This window comes from Acomys russatus, chromosome 2 (genome assembly GCF_903995435.1).
Source record: "Acomys russatus chromosome 2, mAcoRus1.1, whole genome shotgun sequence".
NCBI classification, from domain to species: Eukaryota; Metazoa; Chordata; class Mammalia; order Rodentia; family Muridae; genus Acomys; species Acomys russatus.
The window spans coordinates 91,319,796-91,341,976 of NC_067138.1; the positions used below are offsets into that span (position 1 = coordinate 91,319,796).

A 22,181-nucleotide genomic window follows, 5' to 3' on the forward strand; every position below is an offset into this window, starting at 1 on the left:
TGGAGATCTATATGTAGCTTACATTTCTAGCATACAAACTAGCACATTTGAACTAGCAAGATAGCTCAGTGGGTAAAGGTACTTATTACCAGGCTTGATGACTTGGATTTGATAGTCGCAGTCATGGCATGTACATGTTAGAAGGAAAGAGCAGACTCCCATAAGTTATCTTCTGATTCCCATATGTGGACTCCAGGGGGCACCCTTTCCCCAAGTGTACACACAAAATAGGTTTAAAATTAAAGAAAATGGAGCTTTTTTTAATCAAAGAAATAACATTAATACAAAATTGTGGGTAAGACCAAATCAGAGCGAGAATATTGTTTAAGCTGCCTGCCATGGGGCTTATGACACTGATCGAGGTAGGGCATCAAGGACTAGCTGAGGAAAGGAGCTGGAATTAAATTGTGACTTACATATTTTTCTGTGCTGCACACACACACACACTAATTACCTTACCATCTTAAAAAGAATACATACTTTATCTACCTCCTGTCTTCCTTGGGCCAGGAGTCACACACAGCCCAGTAGGTTCTCTGCTCAGACTATCACAAGTTGTAATCAATGTATCAGCCAGGCTGCCTTCCTTTCTATAACTTAGACTTTGGGGCCTCAAGCTCCAGTCACTGTGAGCTCTGCGTGATAGCCCATAACCTGCAACTATGACACAATATAAAATATTCCTTACTTAAGTTTTTGTCATGTGTTTTGTCACAGAACTATATAATTAAAATGAAAGAAAGCCAGTGCCAAGAAGTAGGACTTATGCTGTGATAAGTCTGGCCATGTAGCTCTTGGGTGTTTAGAACTGGTTTACAGAAAGAAATGCGCAAGAATTTGGAACTTGGCCTTACGAGAGCAATCTTAGTGAGCCATTCAAGGCAGACAGTGAGGGGCCAGCTCGTGAGCTTTCAGAGAGGAAGAACAACTTTATCAAGAGCTGAACTAGGCACCAGATGTGTGAAGTTCTCACAAGAATCAGGCTCCATTCTGCCTGCGTCTTGAAAACCTCCGTGAGGCTGAGCACAGGGTTAGCGGACTCAGTCCTTTAGCAGAGAAAATGTCAGCACAACAACATTCAAGACGTGGTGTGCCTGCAGCTCAGTGCACTCACTCCTAGTCACAGTGAGAAAGAGCAAAAAGGTGCTGCAAATGGGAAGTTTAATGGAGAGTGTTGTTTGAGCAAATTTACAGTCACAGATAAGGCAATCACAGACCAAAAAAGCATCAGTAATTATTAAAAAGAAACTTTTCTCCTCCATGGACCAATGGAAAAGACTTCCACCATCGTGGCTTCATGGCTTCATGGAAATGCACATTCACTTCTACTGAGACAAGTCTAACTGAAAAGGCAAATGCCCCTGGAAGGGGTCCGTTGCTCCTACTCAAAAGCAGCTGCTCAGGGAAACGTTTCCTCGGGGTCAGCACCTAGAAGCTGGTGGGCCCGTGGTACTGGGGAGGGAGGCTCCATCCTGGCTGGCAACAAAATTTGGCAGTATGATGTACATGTCACAGTTTTTGTAGGTATGCAGGATAAAAATTAAGGATGTTATGGAGTCTTAATCCTTGGCTCTAGGGAGCTACTGAGGCCACTTAACATGGAGAAGGGTCTGAGACCCTATGAGGACATCCTGAAGGCTACTTTATAAAACTGTAAAGATAGAGCATGTCAAGTTGACATAAAGTTAGCCTGCCTGCCGACCATAATTGACTGTAACCTTGAGCTCTTCTTCAAAATAGAGTTTTCTTCAAGGTGCTTTGTAATTCACTGCCCGTAGGTCCTTGCCTGGTAGCTCTACTCATAGTTCTCTCACTACATGGGCCCTTATTTCATGCTGTAGGAGAATCACCTTCTCAAGGTTTCTTAAGGCCTTATCTGATTAGATTAGGACCAATCAGGACACTCCCAACTGCAAGTCACTTGGTTAGGAGCTCCCATCGTATTCACAGAATCCCTTCTTAATATAACACAACATAACCAGTACAGTGCTCGCCCCGCTTATAAGCGAACCAACACTGTAAGGAAAAGAGTGTTTGGAGGTGGTTCTTTATAGTTACCTGAGAACTGTGTCTGCCACTGGCTTCCTTACTAAAGAATAGGTCTTCTACATAAGTATAATTTCTCTACAGTTGCTTAAAGAGTGTTCTTCTTTTCTTCACCCTGTTTTGGAGAGTTTTGTCAGTGTTTCATATTTTTAGTAATTTAGATATAAAAATTTGATACACAAAAGTATACATGTGTATAGGGAAGCATGTGTTCTTTCAGTATAATTGGATCTTGCTTAAATTGTGTTAACCATATGTATGCCAATCATTTATCATTTCCTTAATAGTTTAAACATTCAGAATCCTTGTTTCGAGTCCTTTGAAAACTTCAGTGCATTATTATAAGGTATAGCCACCCTGATGCATATACCAGACCTTCTTATTCTTACCCAACTGCCCTTAGTGCCCATGATGAGCCTCTGCTCATGTCTTCCTTGTCCCACTCCCCTCAGCCTCTGGTGACCACCAATCTACTTCCACCTTCTGTGAGGTCCGCTTTATTGTAAATGGCACCTGTGAGCAAAATCATGCCATCCTCGCTCTCTGCACCTGGGCTGTGTGACATTTTCCTGAGGAGACAAATGTCTAGTCGCCCCAGCTTGGGGACTGGTGACAACAATTCCATCCAAATCTAGCTTGGTGAAACAGTGAGTTTAATAGGAACTTTAGGAGCACAAGTAACATGGGCAACTGATCAGTGACTGTATCACTGAAGAAAATATCTCCTTTTCTTCCTGCAGCCTTTAACGGTATGTGTTCACGAAGGGCATAAGCTTCCTTGCATCAACAGTCCACTGCCTATAAGTCCTCAGGGAAGGGTGCAGCTTTTTTAGTCCCTCCCCTTTTCCTTGATTGCATGTTAGTGGATCCAGCATTGGGCAGTTCTTCTTCTAGTTATTATAGTTGTTGGAAGCTCAGAAGGACAATAACCATGTTGTTCCCAGAACACCATGCTCCACAGCAGCCTCATTAGCTCAATATAACACAGTAACCATCAGTTCAATCTCAGCATTTGCAAGTGGTACCTACTTTGGAGTTTAGTATTAAGTTCTGTCTTATACAGTAGTTCTAAGTAGTGCTCCCCACTACACTGCTCATTTAAATCGTGTGGGGTTCTTGCATGGAGACTTTTACATTTCTGTCCTCAAAACTGCTTCCTTAGATAGGTAAGTGTCATCTCTGCTTCCAAAACATGAAACAACCCTACGATGTGAGCAGTAGATTCAGAGAACTAAAAAAAAAAAAAAAAAAAAAAAAAAAAAAAAAAAAAAGTGTGACTCTCTCATCTGTATTGTATTACTTTTCTTCTAAATATGATAGGCAAAAATATTTTAAATGTTTGGTTAGAGATGGAAAGACAAGTACAAAATTAAATCATGCCACTAATAGCAAAATAATAGCTATTTTCAGGCTAACATTAATTCCTTGACAGACTGTACAGCGTATTCTCTTATAGCAAGGCTGCCTAAAAAGTGATTCTCAGAGGTCAAACCGAGTATAAGCAAAGATGTTTATGTCCGTTTCTTGAGTTGTCTGTAGAATTTCTCAAGTACATCAAATTCCTAGGCTGAGAGATGGTTGGAAGACACCCAAAGACATTTGTCCAAAATGTTGAGAAACTCTACTATATATAACAAAATTTTAGAAATATGATTCATAGACTATAGATTTTTAAATACTATCTATCCCAGTGAGACAGAGAGAGTGAGGTGACACGGGATCTCATCTTTCTCAGGTTGGCCTCACTGTGTAGCTGAGGATGACTTTACACTTATGATCTTCCTGAGTAAAAACATGCTAACCCCAGATTCGGTGTTGGGAGTAAAAATCAGACCTCATACCTATGAGACAAGTACTTAACTGAACTATAAATCAACTGAACTACACACACACACACACACACACACACACACTCTCACACACACACACACACACACACACACACACACACTCACACACACACACACACACTCTCACACACACACACTCACACACACACACTCTCATACACACACACTCACACACACACACACACACACACACACACACACACACACACACTCCCATCAGATGTTATTTTCATTCCTGCTTATCCTCTCCATGATCTCACATTTCTTCCTTTAATACCTTTTTCTATTGTTCAATTGATTTTATCATGTACATTTGGGTGTTCTTTAAAGTAATATATGTATTGGGTTGATCTTTTGTTTAGTAGAAATGCGTTTATAGTGTTAGAATTTGCTAACATGGAAGAAATGGAGCTGCGGTCTCCTATACCTATAACAAATTAAAGAAAACCTGGGGCTGTTCGTAGGAACAGCTTTCCTGCGGGGCATGAGACTCTACTACTAATTGTGGCCATGAGGCATGTTTCCGCAAGAAGAAATCAGAAAAGTTTAATTTAGATCCGTAACAGTAACATCAGAATTAAAAACAGTCTGGGACATACTCCCTCAGTAAAGCCCCATTGTTAACAACTAGTGTGTTTCAATTTGTATGTATGGGAAATAAGGGCTTCACTTGGCATTTGTCTTTATAGTATGGATTGCATTAAAATAAGGAATTTTGAAAACCTGAGAAGTTTCTTTTGGTTCCAACATATTATGTCATTTTTAGATATTATGGTGAATCAGCAGGTAGGCAGCAACACAGATGTTGTTCAAGGTTTTAAAATTTACTGGGATTTAAGTAACAGAATTGAGAATTACACTCCTTGACTCAGCGCAGCTGTGCGAGAGGCTCGCCCAGAGCTTAGTGCTACTGTGGCCTTTAGGAGCGGAGCGTCTCTTTACAGTGGATGGAGACATAGCAGGCTCATGACGGATCAGAGTGCTGACAACGGGTGACAGTTGGATGCTCAGCCTAGATGGGAGGTCCTTACCACCCGCTCCGTGGCTCAGGGAACATTTAACAGTGGGCAAGTGTGGTGGAAAGCTGTCTTCGTGCCATTGCGTTCTTGACAAGACCTGTATAAAACTGGACCTGCCAGCATTATGTCATAGGAGGGGAAGTTCTCATGAGACCCTGCCCCTCCCTGATGATATATAGGCAGTTGTCGTCTTTGTTGGTGTAGCCACTGATTAATTGCCCATAGCAACAACCCCTCAAATGTGTCCCTAGGAGGAATTCTATTTAAACTACTTGGGTCACTGAAGAATAAATTCATTTAAAAGAGCTGAAAGTAGAAGGGACACAAGTTGGGAAGAGAAAAGGATTAGTGGAAGGGGGCAGAAGAAGGTAAGGAGGGGTCAGTATGGTCAAAATACATTATATGCGTGTATTAAAACACCATAGTAAAACCCATTCTTACCTGTAATTAATATATACTAGGATTTCACAGATGAGGAAAATGCGTTTGCTGTGGGAGCTAAGAAAATACAAACATTAGTTTGCTGAAGAAAAAGAGAAATAAATAGCAAAAAAAAAAAAAATCATTGTTAAGAAAATTACAAGTTGCCTTTAAAGATGCAGTGTAACTCTGCTGAGAAAGTATTGTGCACTGAGCCTCTGATGGGGAAGCGGCAGGCAGGCCCGAGGCAGGTAAGACTGACTTCAGGTGACATACACTGAACCATAAACTGAAGCTAAATCTTCTGTTATCTACCAAGAACTGAACTTTATTCTGTTAGCATGATGTGCCCTGTGGGGCTTCAGACAGGGTAAGAACACGCAGTGTTGGTTTAGGAAGCGGGGAAAGTGGCGTGAAGGAAGAGGAGAGGCTGGGGGAGCACAGGGAGAAGGGCTCTAGCTGTAGTTCCAGGGGCTACAAGAGTTTGCATTGAGTGAGTGACATAAAGGAATGAAAACAAGAAGTGTTTCAGGCAGTGGAGGTGGCTCAGTGGTTAGGGGCACTGGCTGTTCTTCCTGAGGAACCAGGTTCAAATCCCAGCACCCACCACTGTCTATATCTCCAGCTCCAGGGGATCTGACTCCCTCCCACAGACATGAATGCAGGCAAAATCAAGCACATAAAATGAAATTAAACAAATTTACTATAAATTAAATTTATAAAAAGAAATATTTTATAATGTACAGGACTGGTCATTGATTGGACATAGGGAATTAAGAGAGGATAGGATTCAAGCTTTAACTGTACCAGGAAGAGTTCCAGATTTAAAGAAATGATGAGTTCAAGATTAGATATTAATTATTAGGGACAATTTATAAATAAGTATGTCCTTAAATATCAATAGAACCAAATATGGCCAAAAGAAATAGTTTTTAAACTAAAACACACTTTTCCAATGCTCTTTGGCCAAATTTTGAAGCTCTAGGTGTGAATTCATGGTATTAAGTGTTCATATTTACAGTGTGTGCTTACATATACAAGCACATTTCAGCTGTGGGTTTATTGGAAGAGTTTCGATACATTGCGGTGAAATAGTTTCCAGTACAGCATATCACATGTTTACATTACTATACATTTTAGTCACTTGATGGCATCATCTGCTACTCCTAACTAGGATTCATAGAAAGGAAAGAATTTTCCTCTTCCTCGGAGGGATCTCAGAATCATTTCATGGCCTTGTTCCTTGTGTTAGGAACCATTTTATAAGCTTTGGAATAAAAAATGGTGAAGTTACTCTCTTACAATGTTCTGAGTTGTTCGGCTATCACAATATGACGACGTTCTGGTGACTAGATTGACAAAGAAGAAGGATTGACACTAGGTGGTATTCTCTCACTCTTCAAGTCTTCCTCATATGTTATTTAGCAATGTTTAAACGTCAGATGTAGAGCTGTGTGATTTCACCTCAACATTACAAATATGACCTATAAATTATCAATCAAGTAGATAAAATTGACTGAGATATTTTTGCATGCTATTAATTTCCACTAAGTCCCTAACAAGCCTCATCTGCTAATTGGAGTTAGCATTTCTGTTGCTAAATGAGAAGTGTTTGGCTGCTACATGGGGTAGTAAGCTCTACCCCGGGGAATAAACAGCTAACATCTGTTACCCTGTCCTGCTCCAGCTTGGCTCTTCCCAAGTATACCCGCCTCGGAGTCGGAGTTGTCAAATCTCCTTTCTCTCTTCTCTCTGTCTCTCTCTGTGTCTTTGTCTGTCTGTCTGTCTGTCTGTCTGTCTGTCTGTCTGTCTGTCTCTCTCTCTCTCTCTCTCTCTCTCTCTCTCTCTCTCTCTCTCTCTCCTCCCTCCCTTTACCTCTCCTTCTTCCTCTCCCTCCCTCCCTTTCTCTCTCCCTCCCTCCCACCCTCTCTCTGTGTTACCTTTGTATATGTGAAAGCAAGTGGTCCTCATGAAAAAAGACAAACTGACAGAACTGAGTATGGTATCTTTGGATTTTTGTTTTGTTCTTTAACTTGGTAGACTCTCTGACGCTAAGTAGACTCTCTGATGCTAATTAAAACCTGTAATAGTTTAGAAATTTTGTAGAGTTTTTATAACTTTTATAATTAATTTAACTATTTCTTTGGCATTTTGTACCTGTAAAATTTATGCTGACAACCATTCGATTAACTCTATTTTCACGAAATCTTTTTCTTAAAGAAGCTAACTCTCGATTTAGCTGGACTTCAAAAAGAAAAGGAAGATTTGTTAAGGAAATTGGAGTCTTCATCTGACGTCACAAGCGTGACAGAAGTAACGGCCCCACAGATACAAGTCACCGCCACGGGCCCCGTGAGGAGCATGGATTTGGAAATGAGGCAATTGCAGTGTAAACTGAAGGTGAGTATACAGTAGTCCATGTACAAAAACACCTCAGAGCCGCTGCGTCCTGGGAGACAGGTGATTGTTTCTGATTTAGTTCACAAAGGTCACCATAATAAAATGTCGAAAAGTACGGATGTTGCATCTGACTTGGCCGTTCCAGTCTCACGGTTCTCTCACTTTCCTTTTGTTTCTCTTTGGCTTTCTCCTTTCCACAGACTAATAACGCCCTGAAATCCCGCCTTAGGAGCTAGTGGGAAGTGGCCTCTACCGCCGTCTCCAATACCCAATTCCCGGTGCTCTCTGTATTTTCCTCCCGACACACAGAATCTTTTCAAACGCACTGTATCAACACAACAAGAATTGTTTTCCTCTGTACACAGCTACTAGTGTAGTTTAGTTGTGGGTTGACGACCAGGATGCAAAGAAAGGTGTGGAAGCTGGGAGAGAGAGAAATCAAAGACGGGTTGTTTCGCTTGTCTACAGCAAGTTAATCCTGGGGGTGAGAATACTACAAATTACTTTTTGTTTGTAAAAAAAAATTATATCGAACTCCAGATAACGTGTCAGTAACTTAAAGTGAGGTTCACCTTAGTTCAAATAGAATTGTGAGGAATAAGATCCCTGTGTTTTAAAAAGAAAGTTTATTTTTCTGCTTCTTAAAAACAAACTCATCATTTTTCACATATTTAATTATTTCCTTCAGTGAGGATTGCTGGCTGGAAGCTGACAGAGGTGGGTACAGGATGGTTGCTATGATAGGCATCACTAGACGGGAAAGTCTAACTGTAAACGCATTGAGTGCTTTATAATTTGGATAACTGACTGCAACTAAGGCAGTAGCATGGCAAACTATCAAGCAGATGCCTAGCTATTTCCAGTCCAGACGATGATGCTTTGAACAGTGCTTCAAGTAGAGTAAAATGTGACCCACCCATTACTTACACTGTGTCATTTACTAATGAGATAGTCCTAAACTAGCATTAATTGGGCTGCTTTTTAGGTTTTTGGGGGAAGCTGCCTTTTGGATAACACCTTGAGGCAGAGTTTACATGGGGAGTGTGAACACTAGAAATGTAAAGAAAAATTTACATGTTTCAGAGCGTGTAAAGTCTCTTGAAATGTGTTTTTGTCCTATGATGTATAAATACAGTTTATGAATTAAGTATTTCAGTGTTTATTTCTCACATATGTGGGAATGAGGCCATTGTGCTTGTCTTTTGTCATTTACTGTGTAGATGTTGCATTACAGTTCATTGATATAGTCTAAGTATTCATGATTCTAATTTAGTGTTTTGCCAAGATCAAATAGAATGGTAGAGTCAGTATTGTCTGACTTCTAAATGTTTGTAGTTGTCATAGCTTCGTGTTGAGTTATATTTGACTTATTTGATTTTGCTTACTACAAATGTTCCAACAATTAAAAATTGAAATGTGGACTGCTGTAATGTGCCCATATAAGTATCCTATGAGGTAAGAAAAATTATAATTTTTACTTCTGTATAAGTATCTGTCTAGTTTCAGAGGGAAAGTGAGGCAGAAAGGCATGAGTCGGCATCAAGAAGCTTGGTTGTCCTGTGGCTGCTGGAGTCTTTGGACATTTGAGCTGGCTGTGGAGAGACAACAGATAATGTCTGCTTTCATCCTGTTTAATGTTTTTGTATAGAAATTTTTCTGGAAGAATTTAAGTACATAATACTCTGCGCTACTCGAAATTTGTTTCAATATTGTGTCAAATTGATTTGCTAAAACTACTATAAGAAAATACTACTCGGGGAGGCAGAAGCAAGCGGATTGCTGTGAGTTCGAGGTCAGCCTGGTCAACAAAGCAAGTCCAGGACATCCAAGGCTACTGAGAGAAACCCTGTTTCAAAAAAGCAAAACAAAAAACAAAAAAAGAAAATACCACTGATTGGCTTGCTAAAACATTTCTTTACAGCTGGACCTGGTGGTGCATGACTTTAATCCCAGCATTCTGGAGGCAGAGGCAGGCAGATCTCTGTGAGTTTAAAACCAGCCTGATCTACATAGTGAGTCCCAGTACAGCCAGAGCTTCTTAGTTCAAAACAAACAAACAACAACAAACATTGGTTTTCTTAAAGGTCTGCAGGCTAGAAAGGCAAAATAAAAGTGTTGCCTTTTTCTTCCCTCTTCTGAGGCCTTGCTTTTTGTCATGTAAGGAACAGCCTTCTTCCTTTAGCTCCCCGTGGTCCTTCAAATATCCCTGCATGTTATTTCATAAAGACACTTGTTATGTTTTATTAGGGCCTACTAGAGACCTCATTTTGCCTACATTACCGTCTTAAAGAAACATCTCCAAACATAGCACATTCTGCAGTATTGGAGGCTAAGTGAGGACTTCAGCATATAATTTTAGGGAGACACAATTTAACTCAAAGCAGATATAAGAAGGCTAATGGCGATTCACTAGGACGTAGGTCATCTCTACCTGATACTTAGGAGCATTGTTTAGATATTAATCCATTAAAGGTCTACATGCATCTTTTATGTAGCACTGGTCTTTTCTGTTAATTTCTTATATACTTTTCAAGAACTGGTTTGTTCTATACAGAGCTTGTGTCTATTTTCTGACTTCTTTTGTCCCATTAAACATGTGTTTTCAAGGTACTCTACAGAGGTAGATCCAGAAGTGAATAACGTTAGCTAAAATAACAAGATCTTTCTAGTAACTGATGGAGATATTGGAACTGTTCAATCTGTAGTTTACTAATCCCTCCATTACCCACAAGGCATGGGTTCAGCACTTTTAGCTACATAAAATAGAGCTTTAAGTCTCAAACCAGAATAGAGTCAACTGTCTTAAAATCTGCTGACCATGCGCCTTTGCAAACAGTATCAGACTTTGCACGCTGCCTTCTGCTTCTCGCTTTAAACAGAGTGCTAAGCTCATTTCTTTTGCTTCTCAACACAAAATGCTTCAGAAACTGCGCATTTGCTGTGTGCGTGTTAAGGGTCGACAGGATGAATGTCTTAGGCAGCAATACTGAGCGCAGCAAAATATTGAGATTGGCAGAAGTTAAAAGTTTGTTTTGTTCATATTTGTTTAAAACTTTCTGAACTTAGCAGATGCTTTAATTTGAGTAGATTAACAATACCTTATGAATGGGAAAGCTAAGGTACCGACAGTATTAAGTGATGTTTCAGACTATATCTTTAACTGGAACTTGAATCGAGATACAAGTTAGCTGTCTTGATACTGTGGTTCGCTGATTCCTAGATGATATGAGTAAGAAATACCTCAAAGCTAATCTGATTTGAAAATGCAGTAATTGTGTACAAATCCTTAAATAATAATTACTACTCTTAGTAAGTTCAATCAAAGAGAAATTTACTATTTTTTTTTTACTTTTTTACTGTTTTTTTAATTGAAAAATAAAAATCATTCATAATACATCTCAATTGCTATCTCATCTTGTGCACCCTCCCGTTCCTCCCTCCCTCCCACTTTCACGCCATTCCCCTTTGTGACTGAGGGGGACCTCCTCCCCCTGTATATGCTCATAGGGTATCAAGTCTCTTCTTGGTAGCCTGCTATCCTTCCTCTGAGTGCCACCAGGCCTCCCGATCAAGGGGATGTGGTCAAATATGGGGCACCAGAGTTCGTGTGAAAGTCAGTCCCCACTCTCCACTCAACTGTGGAGAATGTCCTGTCCCTTGGCTAGATCTGGGTAGGGGTTTGATGATGACAGCAGGTTTTGTCCTTGGTTGGTGCCATAGATTGGGCAGAACCCCTGGGCCCAGATCCACCCATCTTAGTGTTCTTCTTGTAGGTTTCTAGGAACCTCTGGATCCATCTATTTCCATATCTCCTATATTTTTCTCACCTAGAGTCCCAATAGGATGTCCTCCCCTCTATCCCACTTTCCTGGTAAGTGAAGACTTTCATGGGACATGCCCCTTGGCCTAGTGTCCAGATGTAAATGAGTATATACCATTTGAGTCTCTCTGCTTCTGGGTTAACTCACTCATTATGATCACTTCTAATTCAATCCATTTGTCCACAAACTTCAGAAATTCCTTGTTTTTAATAGCTGAGTAGTATTCCATAGTGTATATGTACCACAGTTTCTTTATCCACTCTTCTACTGAGAGACACTTAGGCTGTTTCCATGTTCTGGCTATTATGAATAAGGCCGCTATGAACATGGTTGAGCATATGTCCCTGTTGTGTGCTGGAGCACCTTCTGGGTATATTCCAAGGAGTGGAATAGCTGGGTCTTGGGGAAGCCCTATGCCCAGTTTTCTGAGATAGCGCCAGATAGATTTCCAAAGTGGTTGTACTAGTTTGCATTCCCACCAGCAGTGAAGGAGTGTTTCTCTCCACATCCTTGCCAGCATGTGGTGTCACTTGAATTTTTTATCTTAGCCATTCTGATGGGGGTAAGATGGAATCTCAGAGGTGTTTTGATTTGCATTACCCTGATGACTAAGAAGGTTGAGCATTTCTTTAAGTGTTTCTCAGCCATTTGATATTTCTCTGTTGAGAATTCTCTGTTTAATTCTGAGCCCCATTTCTCAATTGGATTATATGGTTTGGTGGTATTTAATTTCTTGAGTTCTTTATATATTTTGGATATTAGACCTTTGTCAGATGTAGGGTTGGTGAGAAATTTACTATTGATAAGAATTTTTTGTCAGCCATCTAATATTCTCAAACAGATTATCATCAAATATCATTTACCAACTGCAATTTATTATCTATTATTTCTTTTGCTGTTCACTTCTGGGTTCCTTTGTATGTTTGCATCCTTGAGATTTGTTTGCCAGGTGGAAGGTGCAGCACAGCCCTCACACCTGAGTCTGGCAGGTGCCAGCACCATGGTACCTTTCCCATTGCCTCGGGACTGTCTTCAGCAAGGTGACCCAGGGCAGCAACCTAAGAGGGAAGGACAGAGGTCCAAGGCTTTGAGGGCCTGGATTTAAATTTACATGGTGTCACTTCAGCCATGCTCTCTTGGTAAAAGCAAATCACAGATGAAACCAAATTCAAAGAATTAGCAAGTGGCTGTTATACTTTTTAGGGGGAACACCAAGTTACCTGTGGTCATGTTTAGTCTATGACAGCTTGTGAGTGAATCTATCCTTCATTTCAAGTGCTCTAACTGAGCCATTGAGATTGCACATTTACGTTTTACTCGGACAATTTGTATTTCCTGTTGAAATATTTGGGTCCTATACTGTTGTCCATGTTCCTCTATGGTCTGGCAAGCTATATAATAATTTTACTGTAAATGCATTATCTAATTTTTAAAACAAAATAATCAGGTAAAATATTAAAAGTATATTTTAGTCATTATTAAAATTATTAAAATAAATGTGTCACTATTTCTCAACAACGCCTTTGTTTTAACTCTAGAAAGATAAATTGAAATATGCTTATTTTAATCTAGAATGCAACGAATGAACTCACTAAACAGTCATCAAATGTGAAGTCTCTGAAACTGGAACTCCTGGCAAAAGAAGACCACATAAAGGAGATGCATGAAAAGTAGGATTTCCTGTTTCTATCTATTGTGTTTGCTGCCACCTAGTGGTCATCAGTTCTCCTCACCATTCCGCCCCCAAAAAAACAGTACCAGTGTTTATGTCTAGCAATGGAATTAGAGTAATTATAATAATTACTCTAATTATAATAGAGTAAAATGTTTAAAACTATCTTTTCCTATTTATCTTAATTTCAATAAATATAAATTAATGACTTTAAGACTAAACAAAAGCCTATAATACTAAGGCTAAGAGAATATATTGATTGGTACTTAAATAGAATTAATTCCTAGGTTTGTAAAGTCAAAGTCAAAATGTGAAAGTTTTGTTTGCTCATAAAATAGCTTATATATATATAGTGTGTATATATAGACTATTAGTATATATATATAATAGTTTGTATATATTGTTTTAAAAGCAGTTTAAGTACTCTATCATGTTGAGCAAATGTTCTCTTTCTGTGTTTTACTACTTCCTAAAGTTTTTATGTGATATGTTTCAATAAAACACATCATTGACAAATTTCTCCTGTGCAGTATTATGAGTGAAGCTTACTTAACATACTAACAAATAAAACCTAGACAGGAGCTTGATAGCTGAGTGTGGTGGCTTGTGCCTGTAATTCCAGCATTAGGATGTCTGAAGCAGGAACATTGCCACGAAGCTGAGACCCACCTGGGCCATGTAGTGAGTTACACACCAGCCTGGGCTACGTGTAAAACCCTCTCTCCAAAACCTCCAAATAAAAAGCATTCTTGTTTTTACTCAAAAATGTCTTGAAATACATAAATCAAAGACAATGTTGCTTAGTGGTTAATGTTGAGGAGTCTAGGAAAACCCTGAGTCCAGGTCCCTCTGTCTCCTAGCTCAGTGCTTTAGTCCACTGGTCCTGATGTATGAAGTTCTCCTGAGGGATAAGTGAGTCAGGACATAGTGTAGCCTTGTTATGACATCAGGGGTATGTGTCACTGAAGTGACCATTTGATACGTTTTATGTGTATTACATATAATATTTACCATCTTAAGCTAAACTGATAGACGAGTTCAATCTCAACTGGCTGAATTAAAATTAGTGTACCTAATTTTAGTTTCTTTGCATATTATAATATTTTTACATTTTTAACCAAATTACAGTCTTGTTTCTTAACATTGTTAGAATTTTGATTGTTGCTAAGTATTATTAAGCAATGCAAAAATATAAGTTTTCATAAATTATAGTAATCCTTTTAGTTGATCTTTCTTTTGCTATAATTCAAAAACACATGATACTTATATGCTTATTTCAATAAATTTATTTTACTAACATGGTGACACTAATATTAGTTTTTAAAAACTAAGAGTAGGTATGACCATCGATACAGTATGTCAAGGCATTTTGTGCTCCTGTTAAAATCTTCTCCCCTTAAGGACATCTCGAATGGAGAGAGATATAACCATGAAAAGACACCTGATCGAGGACTTGAAATTTCGACAGAAAGTAAATTCAGAAAGTAATGAAAGTTTTAATGAAATGTTAGAAAGTCTTGAAAAAAAGGTACCATTTTTTTGTGATCACTGATAAATTATTTTCTGTTATACTCATTTTTCACATAAATGTTAAGTATTAAGCTTCTATACAAAATACTTGCAGGGTATATATTGGGAGTTATAAAGTTATGCCATTTTTATTTGCTTCAGAATTCAAGACTCCAGACTTCCACACATACTATCATCATGGGGTCTGCCTGTCTATGTGCTGTCATGAAGGAAATGTTTAATTGTTAAAGTATTGAATACTTCTGTTTTACACATGATATCCTATATATTGTTTCACATTATTTAAACCTACAGTTTTTAAGGACAGAATCAGGCCAATATGCCAATGTCTAAATTTTTTAAATGCTTTAACTTTTTAAAATTTGTATTGGTGTTTTGCCTGTATGTCTGCCTGTGCGCCACATGCATGCCTGGTGCCCTTGGAGGTCAGAAGAGGCCTCATAACCCCAGGAGCTGAAGTTTACAGGTGGCTGGGAGCTAGCCTGTGGTCCTGGGAAGTGAATCTGTGTCCTGTGCAAGAGCAGCAAGTCCTTTTAGCCACTAAGCCATCTCTTCAGCCCCTCCCTTTTACTTTCACTTGAACTATCATTTCAGAAATAGCTTTAAATTGTTTGTTTAAGTAATAATTTCTTCAGTGGCAGTAAGCTTAAAATAGAAAACAGTCTCTTCCATTATTCTTTGGGCTGTATAAAGAATGTTATGACTATTCTACTATACCTAACATGTATTTTTTGACATTTTAGTTTGGTTGACTTAAGAATTGCTAGTTTCTTCATAATGTGAATACTACAAGTAAACTACTTGAATTTGATAAGGTTTATACGAGACAAGTAGACTAATTCTGATTCTGATAAGACAATAGTATACTACTTTAATGCATTTACTAACAGTAATTACATTTATACTTTTTTGCAGGTGAAGACATTAACTGAAGAATGTTCCAACAAGAAAATATCAGTTGATTCCCTAAAGCAAAGACTTAACGTTGCTGTGAAGGAGAAGTCACAGTATGAACAGATGTATCAGAAAACTAAAGAGCAGCTAGAAAAAAAGGTCTGCTTCTGAGCACCCAGATCTAGGTCTGAATACAACGTGCCGTTCTCATTTTAATGCTGTCATCTTTTCCTCCATAAATCAATATGAACTACTTAGTAATTCCACATTATCAATAAAGAATACTGTATCACTAACACTGACTTTATTTTACATTAATGATTGTGGTCTATTAGCAAAATAAAGAAAAGCAAGGATTATCTTTACCCAAATAAAAGTACATTGCATGTATTGAATAATAAAATATATTTCATGTCTGATTTGCATTAACTCAATTTTCTCAATATATTTATGGAATACTTTTTTCTTTTGTGAATATCAATCTTTTTCAGGATCTCAAACTGAGTCTCCTGATGTCAAAAATAAATGAAACAGAAACTGCAATGGCACAGATTGAGATGGCAGCATCCGAGCAGCTCCAAGGCTTAGCACTGCAGAATGAACAGGTCCTGGAAGATGCGCAGAAGAAACTGCTGTTAGCCAATGAAAAAATAGAGGAGTTCACCATCTTTGTGAAGGTCTGAGTCATTGATGGCTTTCTCACTTGCACCCTACTTCAGGCAGAGCATTGTCCTCCTTCTGAGGGTGTGGGAAAACCGTCAAGTTCCTTGCTTTTACTTGTTGCCAATGTTACTGTTTAGATGTGCCCTCGCTGGCCTCAGACTTGCTTCTCCGGCCTCCAGTCCTCTTGAGGATTGTAGGTATGTTCCTGGCCTTCTTTTCGCTTTGCTAATCCACAAAACCTTTCCTCCTACCCTGGAGGTCACTGTGTTCAAAATTTCTCTGTAACAGATTTTACAGTTTGAATTTTAAATCATTCACCTGACTGTTAATATTTCTTTCTTTAGTTTCGTAATGAAATGGTAGTAGTCCAGCAATCAAGATAGATTTGAAATTAATTGACATTTCCACTCTGTTTTAAAAATCACCCAAGCAAGGACAAAGATACTCCTGTGTTCAGTTAAGCTAAGGTACCTGAATTTAGTACATTCGCCAGAGAAACAGCAGCCGAAAGGCCTGCATGTGCGTGATGGCTCAGGTGTCTCGCCTAGATGCTGCCTCAGCATGCTACCAGAAGACTTACACAAAGAGCCTGCTGTGCTGTGCTTGCTGGAGGAGGGGCCGATACAGGCAGCGCTCTTCCTCCCTTCTCTGCAGCAGCTGAGGAGAGGCTCTGGGTTCAGGAGCAGCAGTCCTTGAAGGCAGAGAGAGCCTGTGATGCTTTCTCCCCATTTAATCCTCCATAAAGTGTTCATAACGCCATTCAGTGCCTTTCATTCTTTGTCATGTAGTTAGTAAGCAAATTTCTTGCTGCTAGCTAGACCATGGTGATTTCCTTAATAGTAGGAACAATATTTTATTCATCTTTCCCTCCACAGCATGCACCATAGTGCCTTGGAAAGAACAAGCATGCACTAATGATCACTAATTAAATTAAATTTGCATTGGAAATGTGAAATCTTAATGGTAGCCTTCTTGAGCTTCAATGTTGAATCTAAAACAGTTCGCAGTAGGAAAGAAAGCCCATTCTTTCCCCCACTTCCCCAGCCACACTTCCATCCTTGGTGAGGGTGGCCATGAAAGCTGGCCTTCGAGAATGTAGAAACAGGGCTGAAAGGGAAGACTTAAGGCAGTCGTATTGCATCAGTCAGTGTGCATTGTCCACTTACGAAGTCTTTGTCAAATGAAATGTTAAGTGTCTTCCTATGAAGTTATATCACCATTCACTGCCTCCTTTTCTATGACGGACCATAATATGAAGCACTGGCTTACACCTCACTCGGTGGGCTGCAGCGATGGCACAGTGGTTGTGAGCACTTGCTGTCCTGGCAGTGGATCCAAGTTCTGTTGTTCCCAGCACCCACTTTGGGCTGCTTACAGCAGCTACCTGTATCTGCAGCTCCAGGGCATCGGATGGCACCTTCTGGCTTCTGTGGACAATTGCACATACATGACACACACAGACAAATGCACACACATAAGTACAAATAAATCTAAAATGTGTTAAACTTTTAAAATGTTATTTTACACCTATATTATCTTAATGTTCTCAAATCAGCTCAAGTTTGACTTTTCTCTAGACAAATCAGGAGGTGGGCCATGTGTTAAGCCCTCAGTACATAAGGCACTCTGTGGAGTGTTTTGGGTTAACTTTTGGTATAGCTCTTATTTGCAAATAATTACTGGCCTTGTAGTTTAAATACATGCTGGAAAATAACTGGATTTTAGCTATGATGTTATATTTGTCACGCCACAAAATAGGAACCCAAAGCATTGTCAGTAATGATCCAAGGAAATGCCTGCCTTTGTTTCACTAGAAATCATGGGTCCTTCAGAAGTTTCTCATTTAAAAGGATCCATAAAATGAATGAAATAATCATTTGACCTCTTTTAATAAAGGTTTCAAATTGTATAAAGTCAAGCCAATAATGCATGCCTCAGAAGATCATGAGTGGTTAAAATGATTAATTTCAGTGAATATAATTTGCCTTTCCTGACTTAAAATGCCATTTTCTTTCTGCTTACTGAGATCTCACCATTTAATTTATAATGAATAATCACTTTGAATATTGTTGATATTTGACCCATGTAGGAACATTTTTATTATGACTTTGTTTTCCTGATTTCCTTTTAGATTTGAGCTTCCTTGTTTACTTTTAGACATAATTTAAAAAATGAAGCAGATACATATGAGATGTATTATTATCAATAATTACGTTTAGGAAATATATTTTGAATATTGTCTTTTCAAAGAAGAAAAAGTAAAAGAACACTGGAAATTTTTACAATAGGAAAATTAATTTTATGACTAGATAATTTGATTTTTATGCACTTGGTGTAGGTTTGTGACCATGATAAAACAATTTGTATATTTCTCTACATATTAGCCTAAAAGGCATACTTTTTATTTATGTATATGAGTCTCTAGGCTCTAGTTATTCAAAGGTGACATATTGATCCTTCAAGATGACATACCAATCTTTTATACTAAGCAATGTTTATATAAAGTATAAATAATTAAAAATGAATTTGACATTGTTACAGTTTCATGGATTTGCAATTTGAATAACATTTTAAAGGGTATAATATAAGCTAGACATATTAGCACATGCCTTTAATCCTAGCACCCAAGAAGTGCAGGCAGAAGCTCTGTGAGTATGAGGTCAGCCTGGGCTACATAAGGGATTCCAGGCCAGCCTGGGCTACCTAGTGAAAACCTCTCTTAAAAGAATGTGTAATATATCTATGTTTAGTATTGTTTCAGAATTTTTACTCATGGTTTAAAACATTTAGCATTTACATTACCAATTTCAGAAACATTTGATTCTCTTGTGTTTAAATAAAATGTACAATATTATCCCAGAATCTACTGAGTCATGATTCCAGTTAGGTAGGACCCCAAGTCTGCATTTGACAAATTAACTAACTGAGTAGAACAAATGTTTTAGATGGGGCTAGCGTGATGGCTCAATGGCTAAGAGCACTAGCTCCACTGGCAGAGTACTTAAACTCAGTTCCAAGTACCCACAATGCGCTCACCACTGTCTGTAAATCCAGTTTCAGGGGATCTGAAACTGTCTTCTGGCTTTCAAGGACACCAGGTACACCTGTGGTACACAGACATACATGCAGGAAACTATAGAAATATTACCTTGTTTTTAACAATCGAGTCAAGAACATAACCATATGGCATTTTAAACATAAAAATTCCCAATTTCCAACACTGATTTGATATTTGTTATAATTATGTTTTTACGTCGTGTCTCTTTTTAAGTTTTCTTATTCAAATTCTACCATCAGCCAAATGCAGAAATACTGGTCAAGACTGGGAAGTTGGGTCTTGGTAAGGAGATCAACCTCTTCTCTTCTTTATACAAGTGACCTGGGACTGAGCAGTGATGCTCAGGGCCAGCAGCTCAACCAACATACCATCTGCAACTGTCAAGGCCCGCTGTGTTAGCTGTGTCGCATCTAAGTGTCTATCCTTTTAACACTTTTAAACCTTTTGTAACTGAATGCTGTTCTGCCTTTGGAATCTACTCTTCCTCACTATTCTCCAACTCTTACCCCTTTTGAGCTTGTTACTGCCTTTTTTCTCAAGGTCCCACCAAAAAGTTCTCCTATCTCTTCTGGACTTAGCTTAGGGCTTTGTGTATGGATCTTTACTTTCACCTTTGTAGGCAAAAGGATAGAGTTCAACTCTGCTCCATACTACCTTTGTGATCTCAGGCAACTGACTTAATCCTCTGTGCCTCAGTTTCCCTCTGTATACGGTGATCATAATAATAGCGCATACCTGAAGTTAGGGCTTGAGTAAATCATAATAGCTAAAGGTTCAGAATGGTGCCCACCAGACCAGAACTGCTCTCTGTAAGCATCAATTATTATTATTGCTAACAATGGATAGTTATCTCTTGATCAGGTATTGTGTGTACAATTAAAATGAAATTGTAGCTGTTTCATTATTTAAAGTATATTAGATGGCCAACTTGGGGCAGGAACATTACTAATAATTTTCTTATATTACTGTCAGCCAGTAAGGCTCATTACATTCTTGAGGAATATATTAGACAGACACATACATGTACACATGTACATGGTACTAGAATAATAGCTACTTTCAGATTAAAACTGTAAAGGCAACAGCTATCCATAACTATGCATAGTGTATGCATGGATCATAGTAATCACAGTGCATTCTGCACAGAGCCTGTTAGATATGTACACTAAACTCCTTAATAGATATTATCAGTAGTTTTAATATTACTAATGTTTGTTCTGGTCTTGTTGTGTAAGCTACATCCTCTTTAGTCTTTTCATTTATTTGTAGGGCACAGCCAGATTATAGAAGGGGTGGAGTGGCCAGCTGCTCTAGATCTAGTCTTGAATATGGAACTTGGCCCAGGGGTGAAATCAAGTGCTTTGAGCATTGGGGCTAGACGTATGTGGCAGAGCCGAGGCTTTGAATTCTCCTAATAACTGGATAAAACACACTAGGGAAATTTCTAGAAGTATTTGCTGAGTTTGAGTCAGCCTGATATATAGGCTTGTTAATGTGCTTGTATGTGAAAGTCATATGCCAAGCACCATTTTCTCAGCCTTGTTGGTGTTGGTGTTGTTAACTTAAAATATGTACCATCCAAAGAACAGTGCTTAGTTGAAGCCCATGCACGGTCTCGTCATCACTGTGTAGTTTTGTTTGGTAAGACTTGCATGCTTGGGCTGTGTGTACACCATTCTTCCTGAGTGTAGGCATTTGTTGAACATTCCAGTTTTATGTTGACATTTGCAATGGTTAATATTTAGGTACTGATCTCTTCTCTCGATGATGACTTTTAAACACTTCTGTTATATAATTCAACTTGAATTCACACTTAGTCTGTCTCACTAAAGGAAAATTAGAACTTGTAAGAAGAAAAGTTCTTCATAAGACTATATTAACTTACCTAGTAAACTTTAAACCATATAAATTATACTTGAGTAAAGCTGTTTAAATGCTGCTGAGACACAGGAACACTTCTGAATTTCTTGTCAACCCAGAAACACCTAGAGATTGTCCTAGAGAAAAAGGCCCTCACTTGACCCAGTCCCTCCACCATGGACTTCCAAAACTGGGAGCTCAATCCTCTCCATAATTGTTCAGAAAGCTGTTAAAATGCATTATTTCTTCAGGAAACCGCATTAAGGATGGTGATTTCAGAGTTTCTAAGTAGCTACCTGCCTCCATGTTTGAGTATTAGTGAAAAAAAAAGTAGTCAATCCATAATTATGGTAGAACTCAAGAGCATATGTTGTTAGCTAATACACTCAAGGCTCACAGATGAAGACAAAAAACTGAGGGAAATAAAGCTGGAAACCTTGACCTAGTAAAAGTGAAATGTAATAGTTGGCTGGTCACTGAGCATTATTGCTGGCTCCAGCTGGTCACTGAGCACTACTTCTGGCTCCAGCTGGTCACTGAGCTCTACTGCTGCTGGCTCCAGCTGGTCACTGAGCACTACTTCTGGCTCCAGCTGGTCACTGAGCACTACTGCTGGCTCCAGCTGGTCACTGAGCTCTACTGCTGCTGGCTCCAGCTGGTCACTGAGCATAAGGTTATCATGCTATGCTTCCTGTTGGAATGGTTCACAGGCATCATAGCAGGGTAGGATTGTTAGTTGCCGCATTCTTTAGGAAGCTTGCAAGATCCCTGTCTTTCTTAGGAGTCTCATTGCTATGAAGAGACACCATTACCATAGCAACCCTTATAAACTGGAGCTTGCTTACAGCTCAGAGGTTTAGTCCATTATCGTCATGGCAGGAAACATGGTGGCAGGCAGGCAGACATGGCACTGGAGAAGGAGCTGAGAGCTCTACATCTGGATCTGCA

General features: G+C 38.9%; 1 protein-coding gene across 2 annotated transcripts in view; it reads left to right on the top strand.

Annotated features, from left to right (window-relative positions):
- Positions 1-22,181, top strand: part of Cntln (centlein) — a 273,121-nt gene that overhangs the window by 229,299 nt on the left and 21,641 nt on the right. For both annotated transcript variants that reach the window (XM_051163969.1, XM_051163971.1), the window contains exons 19-23: positions 7,556-7,735; positions 13,129-13,226; positions 14,630-14,756; positions 15,674-15,811; positions 16,144-16,329. In XM_051163969.1, coding sequence (XP_051019926.1) covers positions 7,556-7,735; positions 13,129-13,226; positions 14,630-14,756; positions 15,674-15,811; positions 16,144-16,329 — 729 coding nt within the window. The remainder of the gene's footprint in view (positions 1-7,555; positions 7,736-13,128; positions 13,227-14,629; positions 14,757-15,673; positions 15,812-16,143; positions 16,330-22,181) is intronic.